The sequence below is a fragment of the Pezoporus wallicus genome, unplaced genomic scaffold (genome assembly GCF_028554395.1).
Source record: "Pezoporus wallicus isolate ANWC-B61680 ecotype Strahan unplaced genomic scaffold, APGP_CSIRO_Pwel_v1 contig_11047, whole genome shotgun sequence".
NCBI classification, from domain to species: Eukaryota; Metazoa; Chordata; class Aves; order Psittaciformes; family Psittacidae; genus Pezoporus; species Pezoporus wallicus.
This window is the reverse complement of record NW_026639456.1, coordinates 210,316-231,234: the sequence shown is the minus strand read 5'-3', so window position 1 is coordinate 231,234 and position 20,919 is coordinate 210,316. Positions and strand designations below refer to the sequence as shown.

Below are 20,919 nucleotides of genomic sequence, written 5' to 3'. Positions count from 1 at the left end.
GCTTTCATTTCCCTTAGAAGGAGGCACTTTACCTGTTGTCTGAGCTACAATGGTCTCTTGCATTCTACACATGAAGTTTAAAAGCCTTGGAAATCTTTGGCCTTAGCTTTCGCACCTGAAATAAAAGCTTTGGTCAAAGACTGCGTAAGAAGTCTGAAGCAGCCATATGGCTTCTAGGAGCTGTTTTTATATCACCAAGTCACAGAATTCCAGTAGCTGCTTCTGAAAGGCATTGCCAAGCAGTGATACTCTGCTAAAATACTGCTGTTAATTTTCCACCTGCAGTGCATGTATTAGAATGGCTTCAGCAAAAGAGAAAATCAAGATATTCCAGTGCTCTGAGACTGCAGCATTCTCAGTGACAAGAAAGGCACTGCCTGAAGGCTTCTGTTATGTACATGCAAAACAATGGCACAGTATGTTATTTCCAAATATATTGTTATTTGCAAACAGAAAACCAACCGCTGGCTTTTCTGTGCTCTGCAGCCTATTGAAATCCTGGCTGTGATTCCAGCAGAGATTTTTCCATAAATAGCTCTGTACTACTTGGGAACACAAACAAGCCTCTGAAAACATCTAAAGTAAGGTCTGCTGAGGGGACTGTTGAGCTGGTATTGTTAGTGTGTGCTGGGGGGTAGATACTGTGGTGGATGTGGACTGTTTCGGGGGGGGGGGGGGGGGGGGGGCCTGTCAGCAGCATTTGAGAAGTAGCTGCTGATTGGAATTGGTTTCAAGGACTCATATATTACCTGGCTTGAGCATAGGGAAAGCACTAATACAAACAAACGGATACAAGCAGCAGCAGGTGTTTTCCTTTTAGTATTGAAGTGTGTGTTTTTTAAATAACAGCCATTAGTTAATGACTTTAGGTAGTAGTTCAGGTAAATACAACCAGAAATGATTGAACAGACATCCAAATTAAAGCATCCTTTTAAAGTTTTTGCCAACTGGATGTTTGCTTATGTGAATGGAGAGCTAATTTGGTAGTGCAGGTTTTTCAGGTGCTATGTAGGTGAAACACCCTCTTGAATAAGTAACACAAGGTCAACTTCAGTGTAGATCTGTGCAGCTATAATTGGTGTAAACTATCTTGAGTAAGGTAATTTGTTGTCTTGAGGAGAAGCTTGCAAACGTCCTGTGCATTAGGAGAGATGAGTGAATCCATCCATGTTCTGCCTGGGTCACAGGGCTGATTTCTGCTAGGCCTGCTGCTTGGAAGCGTTTTTTAACAAAGCCCCTTTTACAGGGACTCAAAGTGCATGAGAATAACTCTGGTACTTATGGAACCCGTGCTGAGTGGCAGAGACACTTCTGTGTCCTGCTCAGCCCCTGCTTATCGAGCAAATGTGCTTCTCATCTGTCACAGTGGAATGGGGATGGCATCACAGAGGACGGGCTGACAGGACCTTGGGAGCTTTTTAGTATAGTCTCTCAATGCACATCTTTCAATTACAACTATTAGTCCTGTTGGATGTGTGCTACAAAACCTTCATCTGTGGAGATTCTAGAGTCTCAGAAGCATATACCTGAGATCTGAGCTACCCACAGCCTTGAATGACTTCTTTCATGATGTCTAAAGTCACTTTTGAAGGAGCACCTAAAATTCCTGTGTGGGGATTGCGCTCTGGTCTTGAATGGAAATTACTCCTGATACCCATACGAGGCAGTGACTTCATGCTATTAACTGGATACAACTTAGTGGAAGAACAGCGTAACTGCTGACACTTCCTTTTTTTAAGGTCTGGATGGTATTTCTGAGCTTCGTGAGATTCTTTCCCCCCTCCCTGAACATTCTTTGTCATTGCTCCTGGCCATATTGAGAACAGCTCCTGAGGAAAATGGAAGTATGAATAAAAGAGGCAATACAGCAAAACACTCCTGCTACCAAGGGTAATGAGCCTGGTTTCTGGAAAATAGATAACATTGCTGCCGTGTTCCTCACAGTGAGAAGGAATAAAGCTTGAATCGACCTCAGTCCGGTTCTTCTGGCGCATTTTGGGAAGCCTCATGCTGTGTATAACTTGTCATAGCATGTCTTGGGAGTGTTTTGAGCACTTCTGTAAGCATTGTATGTAAGTCCTGAAGGAGCCTGCTGAGTGTGTAGAGCTGTGACTGAACCCTAAGAATACAGGTTTTCCAGGCTTGAGACAGTTGTGGTCTCCTCAGTCTTCCCTCTGCATACGGTTAGTGGGATGTCCTTCACGTGCAGGTCAGCAGGAACGTTCTCAGAGAGGTGGAGAACAGTGGCACTCTTCTCCTCTGAATGGAGGAGGTTTCATTCCTCTGGTCCAGCATAAAGTTAATTCTGGAAAGTCAGTAAACCTGGGTTTTTTGCCTCGGCAGTGCTAAAATTGAGATGTTAGTTTCTTGGAAATTGGCTACGCAGGAACAGTTTGTTGTAACTTCATTAATGCTATGTTGTAAAGTAAAGCTCTGCAGGCAGAAAATACGTTGGAACAAGTTGTGTACCAGAGGACTAAAGCCAGACAAATGCTGTGTTAGAGCAGAAATAATCAGATCTGTTATTTATAAACCTTTTTGTCTTGACTCTTACGTTGCTCAGCAAGTCCCTCAGTTTTGAGAGTGATAGAACATTCAGGCACCTAAAGGGATCTTATATGAAGTAATTGTAGGCATGAAGTTAGTTCCTGCTATAGTTAGTTTTGCTCCCTATAATGAGATACGTAGGACCTGTATGTGATTTTACAGACAGAAGGACAGAAATGGCGAGTAACTCCATGACTAAATTCTCCACCATACAAACGTAACTGAACCTTTTTGTCATCTTTGTCCTGGAAGTTCTGTCATAAATGAGTGTAGGGTTTGCAGGCTGAACAGTGCTGCAGTAATGAGAGTACAGCTTGTGTGGCTCATGTTAGAAACTGCCTTGGCTGCCAGAGTTCTGTGGCATGCGATTGAAGCCAAAGGTTTGGGGCTTCTTTGCTTGCATCTGAACAGGGACAGTTAATTCTTCCAGGTTAAGTGTAACTGATGAGTGCTGTGACAAGAGCAGGGCACAAGCATACCTAGGCCAGGTATCTAAGCGTCAGATGGATTTTATTTAGTAGATGATGCTTTCAGAATGAGTAAGTTAATAGTTAAAATGCATTTAGGTTCTTAAACATTGGTGTTGCTTAGGTACTTTGTTTACTTGATACTGCTGCTGTTCTTGTTTATATTTCAGATCAAAAACATCCTTTCTGATGGAGTGTTAGATAGCAGTTAAATTCAGGGGTGCAGAGTCCTTGACAGTTCTGTTATCCAGGGGGTGGAAACAACTGTTCCCAGTCTGGGGTTCTAATATTATAATCCTAACCTTGAGTGAGGAGGAGTGCACACTGATTGAAGGGGGATTGTTGCAAACCCGTGTGACACCTTCTCAGTAGGAAGGCTGCTCTTCTCCTTTCCTCACCTGAAAACAGACTGAAGCTTTACAGGTTGGAGCTCTCAGCAGCTGCGTTTTGTGATGTTCAGAAAACTGAGCCCCAGTAGCTTCCCTATTGTACAGCTGGCTGGTATTGGAAAATGCGCAAGTGTTGGATTTGCTGATGATTCCATTTTGTTCAAGAGCCAAAGCAGTTCTGATGGTTGGAGGGAGGAAATGTTGTGGACAGATTTTAACATGATGATTATATATTATTTTAGACGGTATTTTTGTGTTTGATTTTTGCAGTGGCTGCAAAGAACAGGCTCAAGGAGAAGCTGTGACCTCTAACTGCTTGTTCCTCCTTGTGAATAAGTGTTGTAGTTCTACAACCTGTGAGATTATTCACCCGCCTTTCTAAGGTTATTTAGGACAGGTACCAGGAGTGGGTCTGGATTTCTGCCACTTCTGCCTCTTATGTTTATGATATTAATAAACTGGTGTCAAATGTCCTGGGAACGGGTGATGCAGGTTGAAAGACCTTTGTTTCAGCCAACAATAGACCTGAATTAGTGTGAATAGGAAAAGCAAATAGGCACTTCCTGTCATATTTTAAGGAACACTTGAGTTTGGGGCAGTATGTGTATTAAGAGATTGAAACTAAATGCTCATCATTTGCTTTTTCTCCCTAGTAAAACATTCCCTGTGTGTGTACACACATGCATTCCTCGTTCTAAACAGGATTGCAGTACTAATACAATAGTAACATCATAATATGTTTGACTCTTTTTAGGGTATTCTTCAGAGGAAGAACTGTAAACTTGTGTGAAGAGCTAAGGAGGGCAATTGTCTTAGTTGTTGCTTTCTTAATTGGGTTTGCTTCCATACTAGAACTTGGGGGCCTCTTGGAAAGACTGTAAACTATTTGAATAAAGACTATCCGGGTGGTGCTTCAGACCACCTTGAGGTTCAGTTGCTTTTCACAGGGTATTGTAAAAGCCAGAACAATGCTGTTTGCGGTTTCAAGGCAGAGGATGCTTGTAGAGACTCAAGGGAATTCTTATTAGGTATTAAATAATGCTTTGTTATTGAGTTTGAAGAATTTTCAGGCTGATGTAGCTTGTGTTGAGTTGAAAAATTGCTCTGTCTTGAACAAATGATGTTTGCACTTTGCAGTAATATGCAAAGTATTATTTGGATAGTAGTAGTCTAACAGAGCTGTGGAGGGCTATAAGAAGCTTCATACACATGCCCCTCTCAATTCCAGGGTGAGAAGGATCATAGGATACACGAGCTTAGGTCTGTGTGTAAAATACACCCTCAGAGGTTCTAGTAATGCGTAGGTGAGGGCAGCTCCCAGGGGACTGCAGCCATAAGGGCTCCGGCTAATGTCCTGCTATTCTCAGTGTGTGATGTTCCTTACATCACTAATGCTGGTGCCGAGTTAGCCTTCCCAGTTACACACACACTGCCTCGGTGTTGGCAGCCAGGTCAGCAGGAGCTTTTGTATTTACATCAGTCCAGATGCAACATTTAATGTCCTTCTTCTCTGAATATGGTTAGACTCCCTGCCCTGTTCTCCCACTAGACGGTGTCCAGCTTAGGGGCAGGACAAAGTACTGGGAATGGTGTTGGTTTGCAGCTTGTCATGAACTAAAGATACTGCTGTGGTCGATTTGTTCTCTGTCATACAGTGGAAGAAGGGAATGGGCCTGTTGGTTTCCCATGCCTGTGTTCTGGAAGGAGCTGCAGGAATGTCTGCAGGTTTAAAAATAGCAAGTAATTAATCAGGGTGATGAGGGTTAATGATTTCTATCCAGAAAGCAAACAGCTTTGCTTTTGTTTATATAGCGAGAACATTCTTCTACCTGCTGCTGGTATGAGATTAATATGAGAGGATTTTTCACTGTAATTCTTGAAGCACTTCATTCATAACTAATTTGGGGTTAAAAACCTGAATCTGTTTAATTCTCTTCTCAGATGGAATGGTTTCAAGGCAGCTGTTCAGGATTGTTTTCAGCTCTACAGGTTGGTTTCTTCTGTAGCTTTACAATAAAGTTTGCATAAAAGGAGTTTTAGGATGTGGCGCCAGGTTTGGCGAGGAGAAATAAAACCTCTACAGAGAGGTATAGTAATTTAGTGGTTATAGTAATTGTGGTACAGGTATTGTCTCACCAGTCCCATGATGGAGCACAGTTTTAAGTCAATTTAAGGTATAAAAGTTCTTTCCCAAAGCTCACACTAATTTTTAATGCGACCGCTTTAACTCCTGTCACAAAGATGAAACTTTAAAGCAATCTAATGTCACTTTAAGTGGTAGGAAGTTGGGACCAATCAGTTCAGGTTAGTGCAGGTCACATCTGTTTTCAAAGTGCTTTGACCTGCTCCTGTTTTGTTGTCTCTGCTTTTCTCTATGCCACCACAGGTGTCTTTGAGTCTGTGTGCTGAAGACTTTGAATTTCCTACTATAGATGGAGGCAGGAAGCCAGCGGTCTGAGGTTTAATTCAGTTTCCTTTCTGTTCTAGCAATGCCAAATGCTGACCTTGTTTAGGGAGCTGCTGTAAGTGTAAGCTTGTGGAGACTGCACATAGAGACAGAGGTGACTGCACATGGAGACAGAGATGCAGTTAACTGGCATTTCAGTTGTGGGCTCTGTAGCCTTCTGCAAGTACAGCTCTGCTGTCTGGAGATGGGGTTGCTCCTCAGCATGTTGCTTGTATTGCCCCCACAGCAGACTGCTTTTATAATACCCTCAGTTCAGTCTTAATAAACTCTGTTAGCTTAGGAAAAAAACAAACTGCTCCATATAAGTGAAGTGTTTTAGGGATCATTCAGTAGAGTTTGAGGTGCTGGTCGAAGGTGGTGAGTACAGTGTTCCCTGTAGTAACTTCTGCTGCTTCTGAAAGTGGCTGTTGTTTTAGCACACTTGTTCGTTGGCCTCTTGCCTTGGTCCAAAAATGGACCATGGGGGCAGCTAGGGATATGAATTTGCTGGTGGAAACTTGACCTGAATGGGGATGTTGAAGCTTACAACAAACAGCAGTTGCCCAGAGAGGCACAGTGATTGTTTACCAAACACAAGAATTAAACTGTTTAGTATGCTGCTACCTGTACAACCTAAAAAGTGCACTTTGTGTTCAATATTCCAGTCTGTGAGTTGTGTTTAAATGAGGAAGTTGCTTTAATATCACAGTCAGGATCACTTCTGACTGTGTAAGGAGCTGCTTTTCCAGGCAGGAGGTACTGTATTGTGGTAGATGGTGATCCTGTTCCCTGCTTTACTATTAGACTTCATCTGCATTTGTTACTATTACAACTTGTAAAGAGTTTTGGGAGTCAGTTCTGTTTCAGTTCTGTTCTCTGCAGTTCTAATGCCATCTTCTCACTGCTGCTTTTCAGCCAGGAGCAGCTTCTGTTGCATAGGGCAGATGGATTTGGAGTTGTATTCTTTGAGCATTGAGCCTAGTAAAGCTCTTTAGGAGAATTACTAGCCTTACCTAAAGCCAATGGCAACAAGATTAAGGTATCACTGTATTATTTCAGTGGGAGGGAATGGAAGTTTGCTGTTTTGTTTTTTTTTTTTTTTTTACTAAGTCCTGAGGTTTAACAAAAATGGTTGGTTGTATAAATTCACAAAACCACAGAACCACATTATTTTGACCGTATGACTTAAGTTGCATTATCTCTAGGCTATCTAAGAACATGTTATAAATGCATCTGTAAATTCTAAGCCATCTTAAGATGCATACAGCCTGTGACACAGTTCTTGCAGTGCTGCTTCCTTCCCTTAGCTTTTATTGTTCCTGCTTCCATTAAAAATGTGACTTAATTCAAGCTCCTACTTCTCAAGGCTGGTGATAAGGGTTCTTGCTGCCATTGCCTGTATGTAGATTTGGCAGCATGAAGAGTAATATCAGGAGGATGTGGTAAACTTAAGGATACTGCCTGAGCCACACTCTGCTGTGGAAGAAGGGCAGAGAGCCCTGCTTACCTCTCAGCACGCAGCAAACTGATGCAAAACTTCAAGGTAGGCACTGGTCATGTGAATGTGACTTGGGAAGCTACAGGGTAAAGCTTGGTCAAGAGATGGGTCCAACCTTTATTTTAGGGAGCTGAATAGAAAGTTAAAAATAAGATGTGTAACAATAATAGCAATGAGTAAATCACTCAGGCTGTCAAACCCAAAGTTTAACTCCCAGTTGTACCTAGGGCTTGCCTGCTCGGAACATGACTTTTTTCCTCTAGGACTGGCAAAGTTGGAGAGAGAAGGGGAGAACAAAGAGGCAAAAAAAGAGAAAATGGAAATATAGGAACATCCAAGAAATAGATGGGAAATATGGGGGGTGGGGGTGGGTTAGGACTGCTTGAGAAGGCGTATATTTGGTTAATTTACTTAGGGTGAGTAACTTGTGCAGGGAATATAAGATGTGAAGTGCTACATGTATTCACTGTTTGGAGACTGGTATCTTGCCTGTGTATGTTACACATAGATACATATGTAAATAAGACTGGGAGAGTCCCAACACTTAAATACACCTTTACCAAACAGGACCAGAGTGCTCCCAGAACCCGTGGGGAAGGTGCTGAGTTCACGACCATAGCATGCTTCTTCCAGCATCACAAGGCTGCAGCGCTCGGAACGAACATGGATGCTCGCGAACTCTCTGGAAATCCTTCTCCCTGAGTGCAGGTTTCCCAGACTTGCCCAGGCCAACGAAACCAGCTGAATTACTGTCTGCTGCTTGAACCACGGCTTGGGCTCCGGCGTGTTTGTGCTCTCCCCCTGGCAGGGCCAGTGGCAGTGTGAAGCTTAGCTGGCCCTCATACAAATTCCACTCCCCTCCCTGGTGAGCAGGGAGCTTTGTGCGCTCTTTGTGTGCAGCAGGATTGCAGGACTGGTACTTGGGAAGGGAACAAGTAACCAGCTGGCTCCTGCAGTGCTGCAGGGCACAGGACTGGGGATTTTTGCCACAAGGTAACCCCTTTCCTTACTGCTGTTACATAGTTTTCATCCTGTCTCCATACTTCTGAGGGATTAATAAATTTTTTAATGGCCTCTCCTAGTAGAGATGTATTTAAAGGACTCCTGGAATGACTCTTGAGAAGTAAATTGAACAGTAGGAATGCTTTATCCCAGCTGCCTTTAGTTTTGTTGCCTGGTCACTTCTGAGAAGCGGAATGAATGCAAAGAATCACTCTTGAAAGTGAATGAAGGGAAATGAAGTCAATAGTAAAACCGGTCATGGTAACTTGAAAGTATCTTTGCGTTCCCTTCCCCCTCTCTACATACATAAATTAGGGATGAGGCTGGAATGCAGAGGGTGTTTCCTTTTATACCACCAGTACTAAATAGCTCTTGTCATTTTCCTCACTCTCTCTTGTGCTTAGAGTTGCGGTATCCGCTGTTGGGAGCTCTCCTCTCTGCAGCAGACATGTATTTAACCAGCCTTTCCGATCACGCTGAGGCTAACACTCCTTTCTTTAGCTTCACAGCCTTAATACACAATGTATTGGGAATCTTGGTAAGTGTGGTGTGATGCTGGGATGGCTCAAACAATGAGTGCATTGTGTAGCTTAAAAATACTTGAAGCCTTGGAAGAGCTTTTGTTTTGTCTCTAGTGTTTTTCGTTGTTTCTTCCCCCCCCCTCACAATGAAGTACATGACTACAAACCAGAATCAGTACTGGAAATAAAAAAGGCCATAAAAAGTCCTATATTGTTGTGATTAGCTGCGACTGGAGTTTGAGTTTTTGGAAGTTGCATCTCTTCAGTACTCTGAAGAGGAAGGCTTTGCCTCATGGTGGATTAGAAAGGACCAAAGACATTCACAAGTGATTTGCACGTACTTATGGTCCCCAGGTTCTCCTGGACAGGTACTTCTGCTCAGCTTTGAGAGTGTTGACTTGATCTTCAGAGATAATGTGGGAAGAATGGCTCAGGTATGCACAGTAATTGTGTGTTGAACTCGCTTCACTGTCTTTATCCTTCTTGAGGTTCATCCAGTCCTGCTGCTACCTCAATCTGAGGCTTTTTGAGCCTCATGGGATTTTTAAAATAATCCTAAAAATTGTTTTTTGTTGCAAAGTTTCCAAAGTATCCTTGGAATGATCACGTAATACTTAGTTTGATCAAAAGGGTTTCTTCTGTGCTTAAGGATGGCAAGCTGAGGTAGTGGGCTTTATGTGTGGTCAGTGAATTGTCTTTTTACTCCTTAGGACACAATACCAGGCTAGAAGTAATCTGCTCTACATTATAGACAAGATTGGTTTCAGCTGGTGCTTTGGAAAATTCCAGAAATGGTATTTTGAGCCACCGGGAAGGTGCAGAAACAAGGACTAAGGATCAGAATGGTTTTTAAAATACTGCAATTCTTTGTTAGTCCTTGGGAACATCAGGAGATTGCTCCACTTGTACAAACAGACCGATTGAGTTGCTCTCTGCTTAGGCAGCAGATCAACGTGAGTCCAACAACTTGCCCAGAAACCTTTTGGGTCTGGTGAAATAAAGACGCTCTTTGTTCACTGCCGTGATTGACTTGCTGCTGTGGAGTAGGTGACATGTTTTGCCTACCAAGCATGTTTTATAAGCAGAGTTTATATAAAGTTCATGGTACACTAAAATAGATAGCCTCTTCTGTACTAATAGAATAGCTTTTATTCTATTATTGGGAACAAATTTAATACAGAATTGCTTTTCAGGCTCACAGTGGGCCTCTTGGAACTAAGTAATTGGGTTGCATTATTTTCTTTTGCTTGTTTGGATGCCTAAAGCTCTTTTGTTCTTTTATTCCATCGACCTGTAACAGTGCTCAAACTTCAGCACAACTTTTTCTCTTAGCATTTCAGCAAAGCTGTTTGTGATAGTTCATGTGTGGTTCTTGTTCAGCATTCACTGAAGGCCCCCAGAGTATGAAAGCGTTTTTTTTAGCCTCTGTCGTGGAATTTTCCTTATTTCAAACACTGCTTTCCTTTAAAGGGGGAAAAAGCATTGTCGTTGGAGAGATGTGTTGGATTCCTTTATTCATCTGTCTTTGAACAATGCATTTTCACTTGAACTGGTCATTTTTCATATGTGCACTGGCCCAGTGCCTCAGATTTTCAGGCCAGCTGTATCCTGCCTGACAGACCAGGTGAATTACAGCAGCAACAGTTGGTGTAATAAATATTGACTATGAATTCTGAAATTGGGATTGTTCTCTTTGGAAGCCCACTGGGAAGCGGTTCAGGTTTGTGGTGAGTGACTGTTCTCTTACTAGATGATATATCAGAAGTGTGTGGCTGTCACTGGTTAAGAATTGCTTGGGAGCTTCTGGTACCTTTTCACATGGTGAACTGCAAATGCCTCAAGCATTTCTTAAAGGATTATCAGGGGCTTGAGATAAATGTGGCCCTGTCATTCCCCCTTCCTAGTTCTAGAAACCTTGTTTTGATTCCTTTGCTTTGTCAGGTTCCTGTCTCCTTGTCTACCTAAGAAGGCACTACCTTCACTATTTGAAGGTAGTGAAGGTAAGTGTCCAGACCTTGCTGATGGCAGCACTTAAAAGTGAAGGTGTGTCATTGAAGCAATACATAAAAACCTTAGAGAAGGTTGAGAAAGTAAAAGGTCACTGCAAAGGAGAAGCAACCTTGATGCAGTTGCCAGGAGCTCACCTGTAGCTGTTGTACCTGGGAGAGCTGTGAGGAGGCTTTGAGGACTTCTAGGAGCACAGGCTCTGCGCCCTTTGCAGGTGCCAATGGGTCCCTGACCCATCAGTTCAGTGGGAGTTTTGGGATCACTGCCTTGGTTTGGCTTTAGTGTGTTTTGCCCCTTTGAGGTAGGGTTACAACTGTACTGTAGTTTTGTTTAATTCATAGCATCCCTCGGTGATGTACATGTGTAAAGAGATTTTAGGCTGTGTAGGGGATGCCCTCCCCCGATCCTCCCTTACTTTCAGATCACTGAAACCCGTTATTTGGAAGTATTTAGTCTCTGAAGTGTTTCTGATATTGACCAGAAATGTTTATGAAGGTATATTTAGATGAAACTAAGTACATCTTTGCAAATAAGTACTTCTAAACACTCTAGTAACCCCTGAGCTGTCTATCCCAAGTTATACAAGAGGGAGGAGCTTAGTACAGGTATTGCAGGTATGCTACAGGAATGTAGATCTACATTTCTGTCCTGGTTTTGCTTTTGTCAGAATGATGTATTCACCTTCTGTGTCTGGTGTTGCCCTGTAGTGTTTTAAAACAATCTCAGCGTTTGAAATGTCTTCAGCATTTAAGTGCTTCATCTTGGTGTCAAAGGTGCCTCAAGATGTTTGGGGAGAGGAGAGAGACAAGGCTGATCTCCAAGTCACAGTTAGCTTGGTGGAAGCTGTTAACAGATAATGCTATCTAACTGTATCCTGTGAGGGGTATGGTTATCAGATAAGGTTCTGGTGGTTATTTGTCTCTGATACTGGTACTTGAAGAAGAGGGCATTGAAATGAATTCAGCAGTAAACAACAGAATGCAGCAGTTCCCAAAGGCCAGTGATGCTGGTGACAACTGAGGGCTGTACATATGCTTCTCCCTTAAATATTCTTCCCTGGTGCTCTTTGCACAGAAGGGATCATTTACAAGCTTCTGGGCAGTGAGAGCAGCCCTCGGTGTTTGCAAGACTCCCACCTAGAGACTGTAGCAAAAATAGCATGCACAAAAGGGAGGAGGCAGAGGGAAGGCAGCGCGTTCTATAGATGCTCTTTTGCCCGTTGCGGTGCGGAAGGACTAAAATAACTCTCCATGTAACTGTCATGGCAATTGTAGTTACCATTTGAAAAGGAAAGGATAACGTTGGTGCTTTTTATTTTGGCAACGAGGGTGTTAATACAGATGAAAATACCCAAGTGAATCAGTGCACTGCGGAAGATGAAATGCTTCCCCTGTCAATTCTCAAACACTATTAAATCCACCCAGTTCAACACCAGTGCCTTGATGTCTGTCTCTTTCTTTGACCAAGGTATGGGAATACAGTATCCTTAACGGTGAGTTACTGGATTTAAAATGTGTGGCTGGTTGCTTTGCTCTCCAGTACTGGTTGTTTGGTATGAAATATGTATCTCAGCCCTGGTTTGGGGCTGCTTAAGAAGAAATCTATTTTCTGCCTACTTTTTTTAGCACATTTTTGTCCTTGGAAAGGGGACAGTTTGGGATCACAGCGTAAAAGGCATGTTGGATTCTAGAGATGTATCTTGAGTTTAGAAACTATTTAATTTGTCATTGTGATTGCTGCTAAAGAATGTATTCTGTTTCTAATGTAAAATTGATCCAAGTACTTGAAAAGGTCTTTTGCATAGGGTTAGTCTGCACCAGGGAGTTTTCAGACCCTTGTCACCACTGGCTGAGCCTGCTGGACTTTTTGGAGGTGTGGGGATGTTAGTACTTGAAATTCATTCATGCGTTTGAGTATCAAGACGAAGCAGGACTTGGATCACCTTGGAGATCACTGACGTTGGGAGTAGATAATAGTGAAAGTTAAAGTAAATGCAGAAAGAATGAATGCCTAGGATGGTTCCAGACAAGTGGTTAACTTTCTGCTATATTTGAGATTTGTAGAATTATTAATTCTAGGTATCTACATAATTAAATATATATTACATCAGAAAATGGAGGTTTTATCCCTTTAAATTAAGATTTTTCTAGCTGTTGTTGTTGCCTGATCTAATCCTAAGTCTTTTGACCTTGTAAAACTTTACAGTGACTTCACCAAGTAAGCACTAGGATGAAATTGCCCATCTATACTTAGATGGATATATAAGATTTTTAAGGCAATTTTTTGTTTGCTGTTCTCCTTCCACATACATGTGCACTTCTAGATCTGCTGATAACTTGTGTATTGTCTTCTCTAAGACCGACATAGCTTGCAGTGGTTTTCAGAACAGTAATTATTCTGTATAGTTCTTACTATCGATACATGAATTATCTTAGTTTTCTTCAGTGCATTGATAACTTCCTTAAGGTCTTACCCTATCAGAGGATTACAACAGTGTGATTTGCATTGTAAGGAGTAGTCGGAATCAGATTGCTCAGTTTGCTCTTGGCTCTTTTTTTGGATTTGATTGTGTGTTATCTTTATGCCCCGTTCACCTGTGATAGGTACATACTGAATGCTGTATCTTCATCTGAATAGTATGTGGTCTTAGGTCTTACAGATGTGAGAGGTATCGCTTAATCTTGTTCACAAACACATGAATGAATGGCTAAAGTAACCATAAACCTCCAGGAAAAAAAATGATGTGCTCTCAAATCAAGGTTTTCCTTTGTGTGATGTGGATCCTGGTTTAACTACGCACAGGTTTACATCACATTTATGTCCTTAACACAGTGTTCTTGAGAAATAGCAGCCAGTTTGTGTTTCAGCAGTGTCAGGTTATTGTGGCGAGGGAGGTCCATGGAGATAATCTTGCGTTTAGCTATAGTTAGGTGGCAGTTTGTGCTGGGTATGTGGAAAATACAACTGAGCTGTATGGACCCATTCATGCCAAGAATCTGACTCTGCATCTTTTAGCCGGTGTGTCTGGGCTGTCTTTGCATTGTGCTGTGCTCAGACACACAGACTGCATGCTCCTGGCTGCTGTGTAATGCAGTTATGGAAGAACAGCTTGCTCATGTCCTTGGAGGCCACCGCCCATGTGTTTGGGACAGCCCAAGGATGATGTAAGTTTCTTTTTGGTATTAAGATGAATAAGAGGAAAGTCCTGTGCATTTCACTGCTTCACAATGAAATACCCCTGTTGCTGTTCATGATAAGATAGCGTCTGTGCTATGCTGCATGATAGTTCTGGTTTAAATCCAGCAGTAGCTTTTGGTCTGTAGAGCAGGTACCAGCCCTTTCATAACTCTAAAACATGTAGAACCCATCCAATAGAAAATGTGGATACACTGTTTATCTCCATTAGACTGACATGAGAGCAAACTAGCCCGAAGACCTGCATGTGTCAAAACTTGCAGGTATTTTCTTCTGCAGAAAACTAGATTTATATGTTTGTTTTGCAGCTTGAAGTAAGTGCTTGAAGAATGATTTGGCTCCTGCTTCTGCTGTTTGAAAGTATGAGGGGCGTGTGTGCATTTGAGAACATGAATCAGTGTGTGTGAGCTTAAGTCATAATTTGTCCTTTTGGTCTACAAGCAGATCAGTTTGATACTAGGTCATTGTCAATGTATATTCCCCATTTCATTTTAGCACTCCATATAAAAGTGTGCATGGTAATGGAAACTGTCCTCATCCAGAAGAGATACTCAAGTTTTTTAGGGAGTCTGTTGAATTGATTTCCTAATTTTCTGTAGCTGTTTTTGTTCCACTTCCTTGCATTCCTTAGACACTGATGTCTGAACATCTCCACCCCAAGATGTTTTGCCCTTGAGTTACTACATGCGTTCATAGTCCTTACAAAATAAAAAAGCTTTGAAATGGTATGGGTAATGATTGTATCTAAATCTCTTACCGGAAAGAATGGAGAAAATAAAGGTAGGAGTATGTATATACATAATCCCTCTGCTCTTACAGTACACACAAAATCCATTTCTATACTATACTGGAGTCGCAACAGAGAAACACCTCTAAGAGGTGATGATGTAAAACCTTTAAAACCAATTGAGTGCACAACACTGAACTTGGAACTCTGGCACGGTGAACTGTGTATACTAGTATGAAATGTGTAGCTTGAAAAAATTACTTCTGTATTTTTTAAGAACTCCCTACTTGCACTTTACTTCAACATAAAGATACTTAAACGGAATCAAAGTGTGCATTTTCTTTTTTACTTATAATTGTATCTTTCTTGAACACTTAATATTTAGGAGAATTATGAACTTAATGGGTTTATTTCTGTTCCCATGCAGCGGATATAATTTCTACAGTAGAATTTAACCATTCTGGAGAGTTGTTAGCAACAGGAGACAAAGGAGGTAGAGTTGTCATCTTTCAACAGGAGCAGGAGGTGAGTGCTAACTATGTGAGGTATATTTAATACTCTGCTCTGTTCCCATTCATTCTCTTCTTAAAGAGCATGGTGTGTAATAAGTGATTAAAATAATGAAACCTAAGAGTGAAGAAATTACTGAGAACTTTAGTGATGCTGTTGGAAATTAATTTGTCTTCAAACACTCTTTGGCTGTGGTCTAAAGAGCACTTAAGGTGAAAACAAAAAAGGGGGCTAGGACACAAAAAGACCTTGGGGAAGCTGAAGCTAGTTGGTTTGTAATGACTCTACTTGGCTGTGATGATTATTTCAGATTTCACTGTAGTGGGGGAAATCAAAGTTGTCCCTAAGTGAGTTTGTAACTGACCTAAGATGTCCTTGTCCATTCTGGTATCAATCAGGTAAAATCCTAGAGTAATAGTAGCAATGGTATCTCTTCATTTTATACTTGTTCTTTTGGTCTTTGCAGAATTCTACAGACAAATCTTCTGATGCTAGGAAAGGGCCTCAACCTTAGTGTTGAGAGGAGACGTGAGATGGAGTGCTTGGTTTTTTAATTAAAGCTGTAGTTAGAAGTTGACTAGGTTAGCACTTATTTCAAGGAGAGGATGAAAGGCACTTCTGTCACTGCCTAGAAAGGTCATGCTGGTATTAGTGTTTCATTCAATTTCAACTCTAAAAGTCCTCAACTTTAAGAATCCCACAGTTCCCCAGAGCAAGCTCCTTTCTGCTGGTAAGAGCCAACTCCAGGACAGGGCCTTCTCTTGACAAGTCACCGTGGTATGGGGGAGCCATCTAGTGGGGTGTTCCCAACTGGCCTGCCTCTGCCTGGGTTGCTTTGGCCAGAGTCTGGGGTGGACATAGTCCCACGTGTAATCTGCCTGTAGTTGTGGGGGGCACAAACCCTGGTGTTTTGTCACTCTGAGCTTTAGCTTGCATCCTTTAGGGATCCTTTAATGAAGCTTAAATAGCTATTTGCTTGCTTGCAAATGAGTTGTCTTTAAATGCCTACATTTGGTTTTGATGTGTAACCTATGGCTCATATCCTTACGATCTATGAAGCTGGGTACAGTGGGAACCACCTGGGTTATCAGATTGAGTTGCATAGTGTTGTTTTTGGCATAATTTGACTTCTCAGTGTTTAGGGAATGAGCAATGGGGACTTCATTCCCTAGTGCATTAGTAGTGAGTTATGCTACAGGCACAACTGTCTAGAGCAAGTTTTATGTGTTAGGAGTATCTAAAAGACAATGAACTATTCGAGTTGGATTTATGTACCACTTCCTATCACACAGCATTTGAGTGCTTTTCAGACTATACGTACAGGAAAAAAACCACTAACCCGTAAGCACAATAAGCTTAATATACAAGCTTGTACAACTTCACCCACTACCAAAAGGCTGCCACCTCTGGGCTGGAACGTGATGGCCCTTCTGCAAGGCGAAGCAAGTGACATTACACAAGGAGCAGGCAGGAAATGAATACTGTATCTAATTGAAACTGAAGGAGGAATTTGCGTAGGCAGCCTGTAATTACCTGAATTGGAATTTAACATGAGGCACTTGGGCCAACACCTCTTCTTGGGTGGATTTTTTTTGAGTGCCATGAGATACTCTGATGGTTTAAATTTTGCCTTTATCCCAAGGGTGGATTTCATCTCTTTATATATTACTCTAGTCCTTTACTACTCTACTACTCTAATAGAGCTTTGCTAGACTCCACAAGAAGTATATTTAAGACTCAGTCGCTATGGTAAGTATGGAATTGAAGGAAAGTTCCCTGAATCATGACCAGCATTTCCTAAAGCACAGTAGATTTCCTTTCGAAGTTGCCTGTTCTGGGCAGTGACCCCGCTTTAACTTGCTATGTCTAACTGAAACTTGGAACAAAGGTTCTTCCATTCTCTAGGGTGGGAAAGCCAGTGCAATTGGTAGGTGTGGTACAACATCCTAGTGCCAAATTGTATTTCTAAGCATTTTGTCCACATTTCCCTCCCCCACAGCTTATTGCAAAGTGTAAGAAATCCTGCCAGCTATTAATGTAAGGGTATGAAGCAAGAGAAAATGATGTGAGGAATGTAATACATGTGGGCTTGCAAGGATCATATCAAGAAGTATGTTCTAGTGAGGCACTAAGGGATGAAATGAATATAGATGGCATGAGACACACAAGGGAAGGAAGGAGCAAAGTCCCTAGTCAAGAACATATCCCAGGAAAGGCAACCTCATGAAGGGGGTGGGACAGGAATATGTTGCAAAATTAAGCTTAAATTAATGTCAGGTATTTCTAGTAAGTGCTGCTTCCAAAATGGGAATTTAAGGTTCAGTTCACCCAGTGCAGTATTGGTGTTAGGAAGCCACTGCCTAAAACATAGCTTGTAGGAAGAGGAATTGTGCAGGTTTGGAGGTTTTTCAGTTTTCCAGACGGTTCCATCCTGCACAGGCTGACTGCAGGTGTGACTTTTCATGTCAGAGGTGTATTATAGCAGAGGTGGGGTTTTTTTCCTTTCCACCCCCATCTCCAAATGAGGAAGAAAAAGCTGCTTAAGCAGTTTAGAAGGTCTTGGGGAATGTGGAGCTGCTTGTATAAATTTAGAGGTGACGTGTGGGATTTCGATAGTGTGCCTAGCAAGCTGAACTTGCCCACAGAGTAGATCTGACATATGTGTGGCTGTGTCATTCTCGTGGGGAATGTTCTTCTTAAAAGACAAAGGTAGAAATACTAAAGATGAGAGAATGATGAAGATTTTTGAGGGTTTCTTAGTTGTCTTTTTTTAAGAAAAGAAACCTTACCATGCCTACAGTGTTTAGGTAAAATGTTAGTTTGTAAGCTGAGCTGCTTGGAATTAACATGAGAACTTACTGGAGATGATATGCATGTGGCTGAGGGGAGTTTCTGGAAGTTCTGGGAATCCAAAGTTGCTGCTGTAACTGTCTCCGACGTTTTCTTAGCCAAAATGGTAGGAACTGTAATCAAAACCGTGCAAAAGAGATGATCCTCATTTTTGTCTGTTCCATGGGCTTGTTGCAGTAAGGCAAGTTGTACATCAAAGGGTACTCAAGGCAGGTCTGGCATAGGCAGCCAGAGAGTGTAGTCTTAACCTATTTTTGTGCTATTTTTTTATGCTAACTAGCAGTCTGCCTGTGTATCTTGCTGCATAAATATCTAGTTCTGGCTTCTGCCTGCAGCCTTGAAAAGCATTCTGCACATTGCATACATACCTTGATCATTTAATTCTCTTTTTAGAACAAAACCCAGTCTCACAGTAGAGGAGAATACAATGTTTACAGTACCTTTCAAAGCCATGAACCAGAGTTTGACTACTTGAAAAGTTTAGAAATTGAAGAGAAGATCAACAAAATTAGGTGGTTACCCCAGAAAAATGCTGCTCAGTTTTTATTGTCTACAAATGGTAAGTTATGACTTCACAGTTAATTTTGCGTGGTAACCTCGTTGCATACCTTTGCTATTAGGATTTTTGTCTGATTCTCTCCACTTCCAAAAGGCCAGAAGCCAGTTGGTTTTTAGTCCACGTGTCTAGGGATGTGGCTGTGCAGGAGTTACACTGTTTGAACTGTCCTGTTCTTCTGGCTCACCTGGATGCAGGAGTTCCATAGCGTGGGGTGGTGTATTCATCTTTTCTGATATGGTTGTTTTAGAGCAAAGGGGCTTGGTGAAGGTGTCATTGAGTACCTTCACCTGTGTCTCACTAACTGTGAGCGAGCTGACATTAATCATTCATAACAGTCCTCATTCTAATTGAAACTTGCTGTAACTTTATAAAGAACAAACCGCGGAGGAGGTCTTTCAAATGCTTTTTATCTTGTTTTCTCCAAGCGGTATTTTTGTCTCTTTTGGTACACGTAGGTGGTCTTGCTTGAAGGCTTCGTGTTAAAGTGCATCAACTGTGAAGATGAGTATCTTTCCTACAGCTTTGATCTTTTTTAAAACTGTGGCTGCTTTATTTCAGATAAAACCATAAAGTTATGGAAAATCAGTGAAAGGGACAAAAGACCAGAGGGTTATAATTTAAAGGAGGAAGATGGACGGTATAGGGATCCTACTACAGTTACAACACTACGGGTGAGTAGTTCACTTGGTGGATTAGCTACACTCAAGTGATTTCTCCTCTCCCTCCCCTGGCACCACAGATTAGCCTGTGGCTTAGTGAGTAACTGTCCCATCACATTATTAAGGTTACATTTTCTGTGATGTTAGCTGGCAGACATTTACTTCTGAGGTGATACTGAGATATTTTAATTGACTTGATGTATGCGAGCAGTGTGTTTGAGTGCTACTGTGTTTGTAGTACATTTGCATCTCAAACTTCCATTGCTTTGTATTTTGCAGGTGCCAGTATTCAGGCCCATGGACCTCATGGTTGAAGCTAGTCCACGAAGAATATTTGCCAATGCTCACACGTATCACATCAATTCCATCTCCATTAATAGTGATTATGAAACGTACTTATCTGCAGATGACTTGCGGATTAACCTGTGGCACCTAGAAATTACAGACAGAAGTTTTAGTATCTTTTTTTGGTTACAACAAAGCTGTTGGATTTTCTTTCCTTTCATGAAAAGCTTTTCGTATAGTGTGTCTCTCTACATCCTGGTTATTTATCCCTGTTCCTGCTGAAGAGGTGGCTCAGCATGAGCAGTATAAGGAGTGGTTGTCATTAGCGTGGTGCAAAACACTCTTAGAAGAGGAAAAAAAGCTAAAGGTTTCAAATGAGATGAGCAGTTCTGGAAGGCAGGATCACAGTAAACTATCTTGTGAACATATTCTTGACTTGCAGTAAGAAGCAAGTCAGAAATAACATCCTTCTCTCAACAGTGCTTATGCCTTTTTGCCTTCTTAGCCTAACCATCAGCCCCTCTCATGTGTGCCCCTGCAGATGTTATAGGCAGTAGGATCACAGGAATATGTTTGCAGATGCATTCTTTATAATGTAGTAATTAGAACTGAAACAAAGTTCTATGTGAAAAATCTTTGACATATATTAAGCAGTCTTTCACTGTTACAAGCATTAACTTCAAACTGCTGTAGAATGCAGTGTTACAGTTTTGTTTTCTAGACAAACCGTGAGACTTGATTCTCACTTTTATCCCGTTTCTGACTGGGTCCCACAGTCCTGAAAAAGCATTGCTGGATGCTTTTAAAGCTGAAAGATGGGTTATGAAAACTGGAGACCGTTTCTTAACAAAATGCTGTAGATATTGTAGATATTAAGCCTGCCAACATGGAGGAGCTCACAGAGGTGATAACAGCGGCAGAGTTCCACCCGAACAGCTGTAACACATTTGTGTACAGCAGCAGTAAAGGAACGATTCGTCTCTGTGATATGAGAGCATCAGCACTCTGTGACCGACATTCAAAATGTAAGTTCTGTTGTGCAGTGTTTGTTGTCATTTTCTGGAATATGATTATCTTGCTGCTAGATGAAATGAGGCACTGATTAGGAATAGATTAAGCATTGAATTGTGTGTATTTGTATTGGATTTCTGAAGTGTATTGACTAGATAGATCTAAAGCCTATATTCTAAATAATCTTAAAGTTAGGTTCATGTTTTGCCAAAGTAATGAATAAAGTTATTAGCAGCTTAAGCTGGA

At 41.6% G+C, this 20,919-nt stretch overlaps 1 protein-coding gene across 2 annotated transcripts in view; it reads left to right on the top strand.

The window, feature by feature from the left end:
* PPP2R2A (protein phosphatase 2 regulatory subunit Balpha) overlaps nucleotides 1-20,919 on the top strand; it is a 39,941-nt gene that overhangs the window by 13,875 nt on the left and 5,147 nt on the right. For both annotated transcript variants that reach the window (XM_057414695.1, XM_057414694.1), the window contains exons 3-7: nucleotides 15,227-15,324; nucleotides 18,553-18,718; nucleotides 19,277-19,389; nucleotides 19,657-19,834; nucleotides 20,523-20,687. In XM_057414695.1, coding sequence (XP_057270678.1) covers nucleotides 15,227-15,324; nucleotides 18,553-18,718; nucleotides 19,277-19,389; nucleotides 19,657-19,834; nucleotides 20,523-20,687 — 720 coding nt within the window. The remainder of the gene's footprint in view (nucleotides 1-15,226; nucleotides 15,325-18,552; nucleotides 18,719-19,276; nucleotides 19,390-19,656; nucleotides 19,835-20,522; nucleotides 20,688-20,919) is intronic.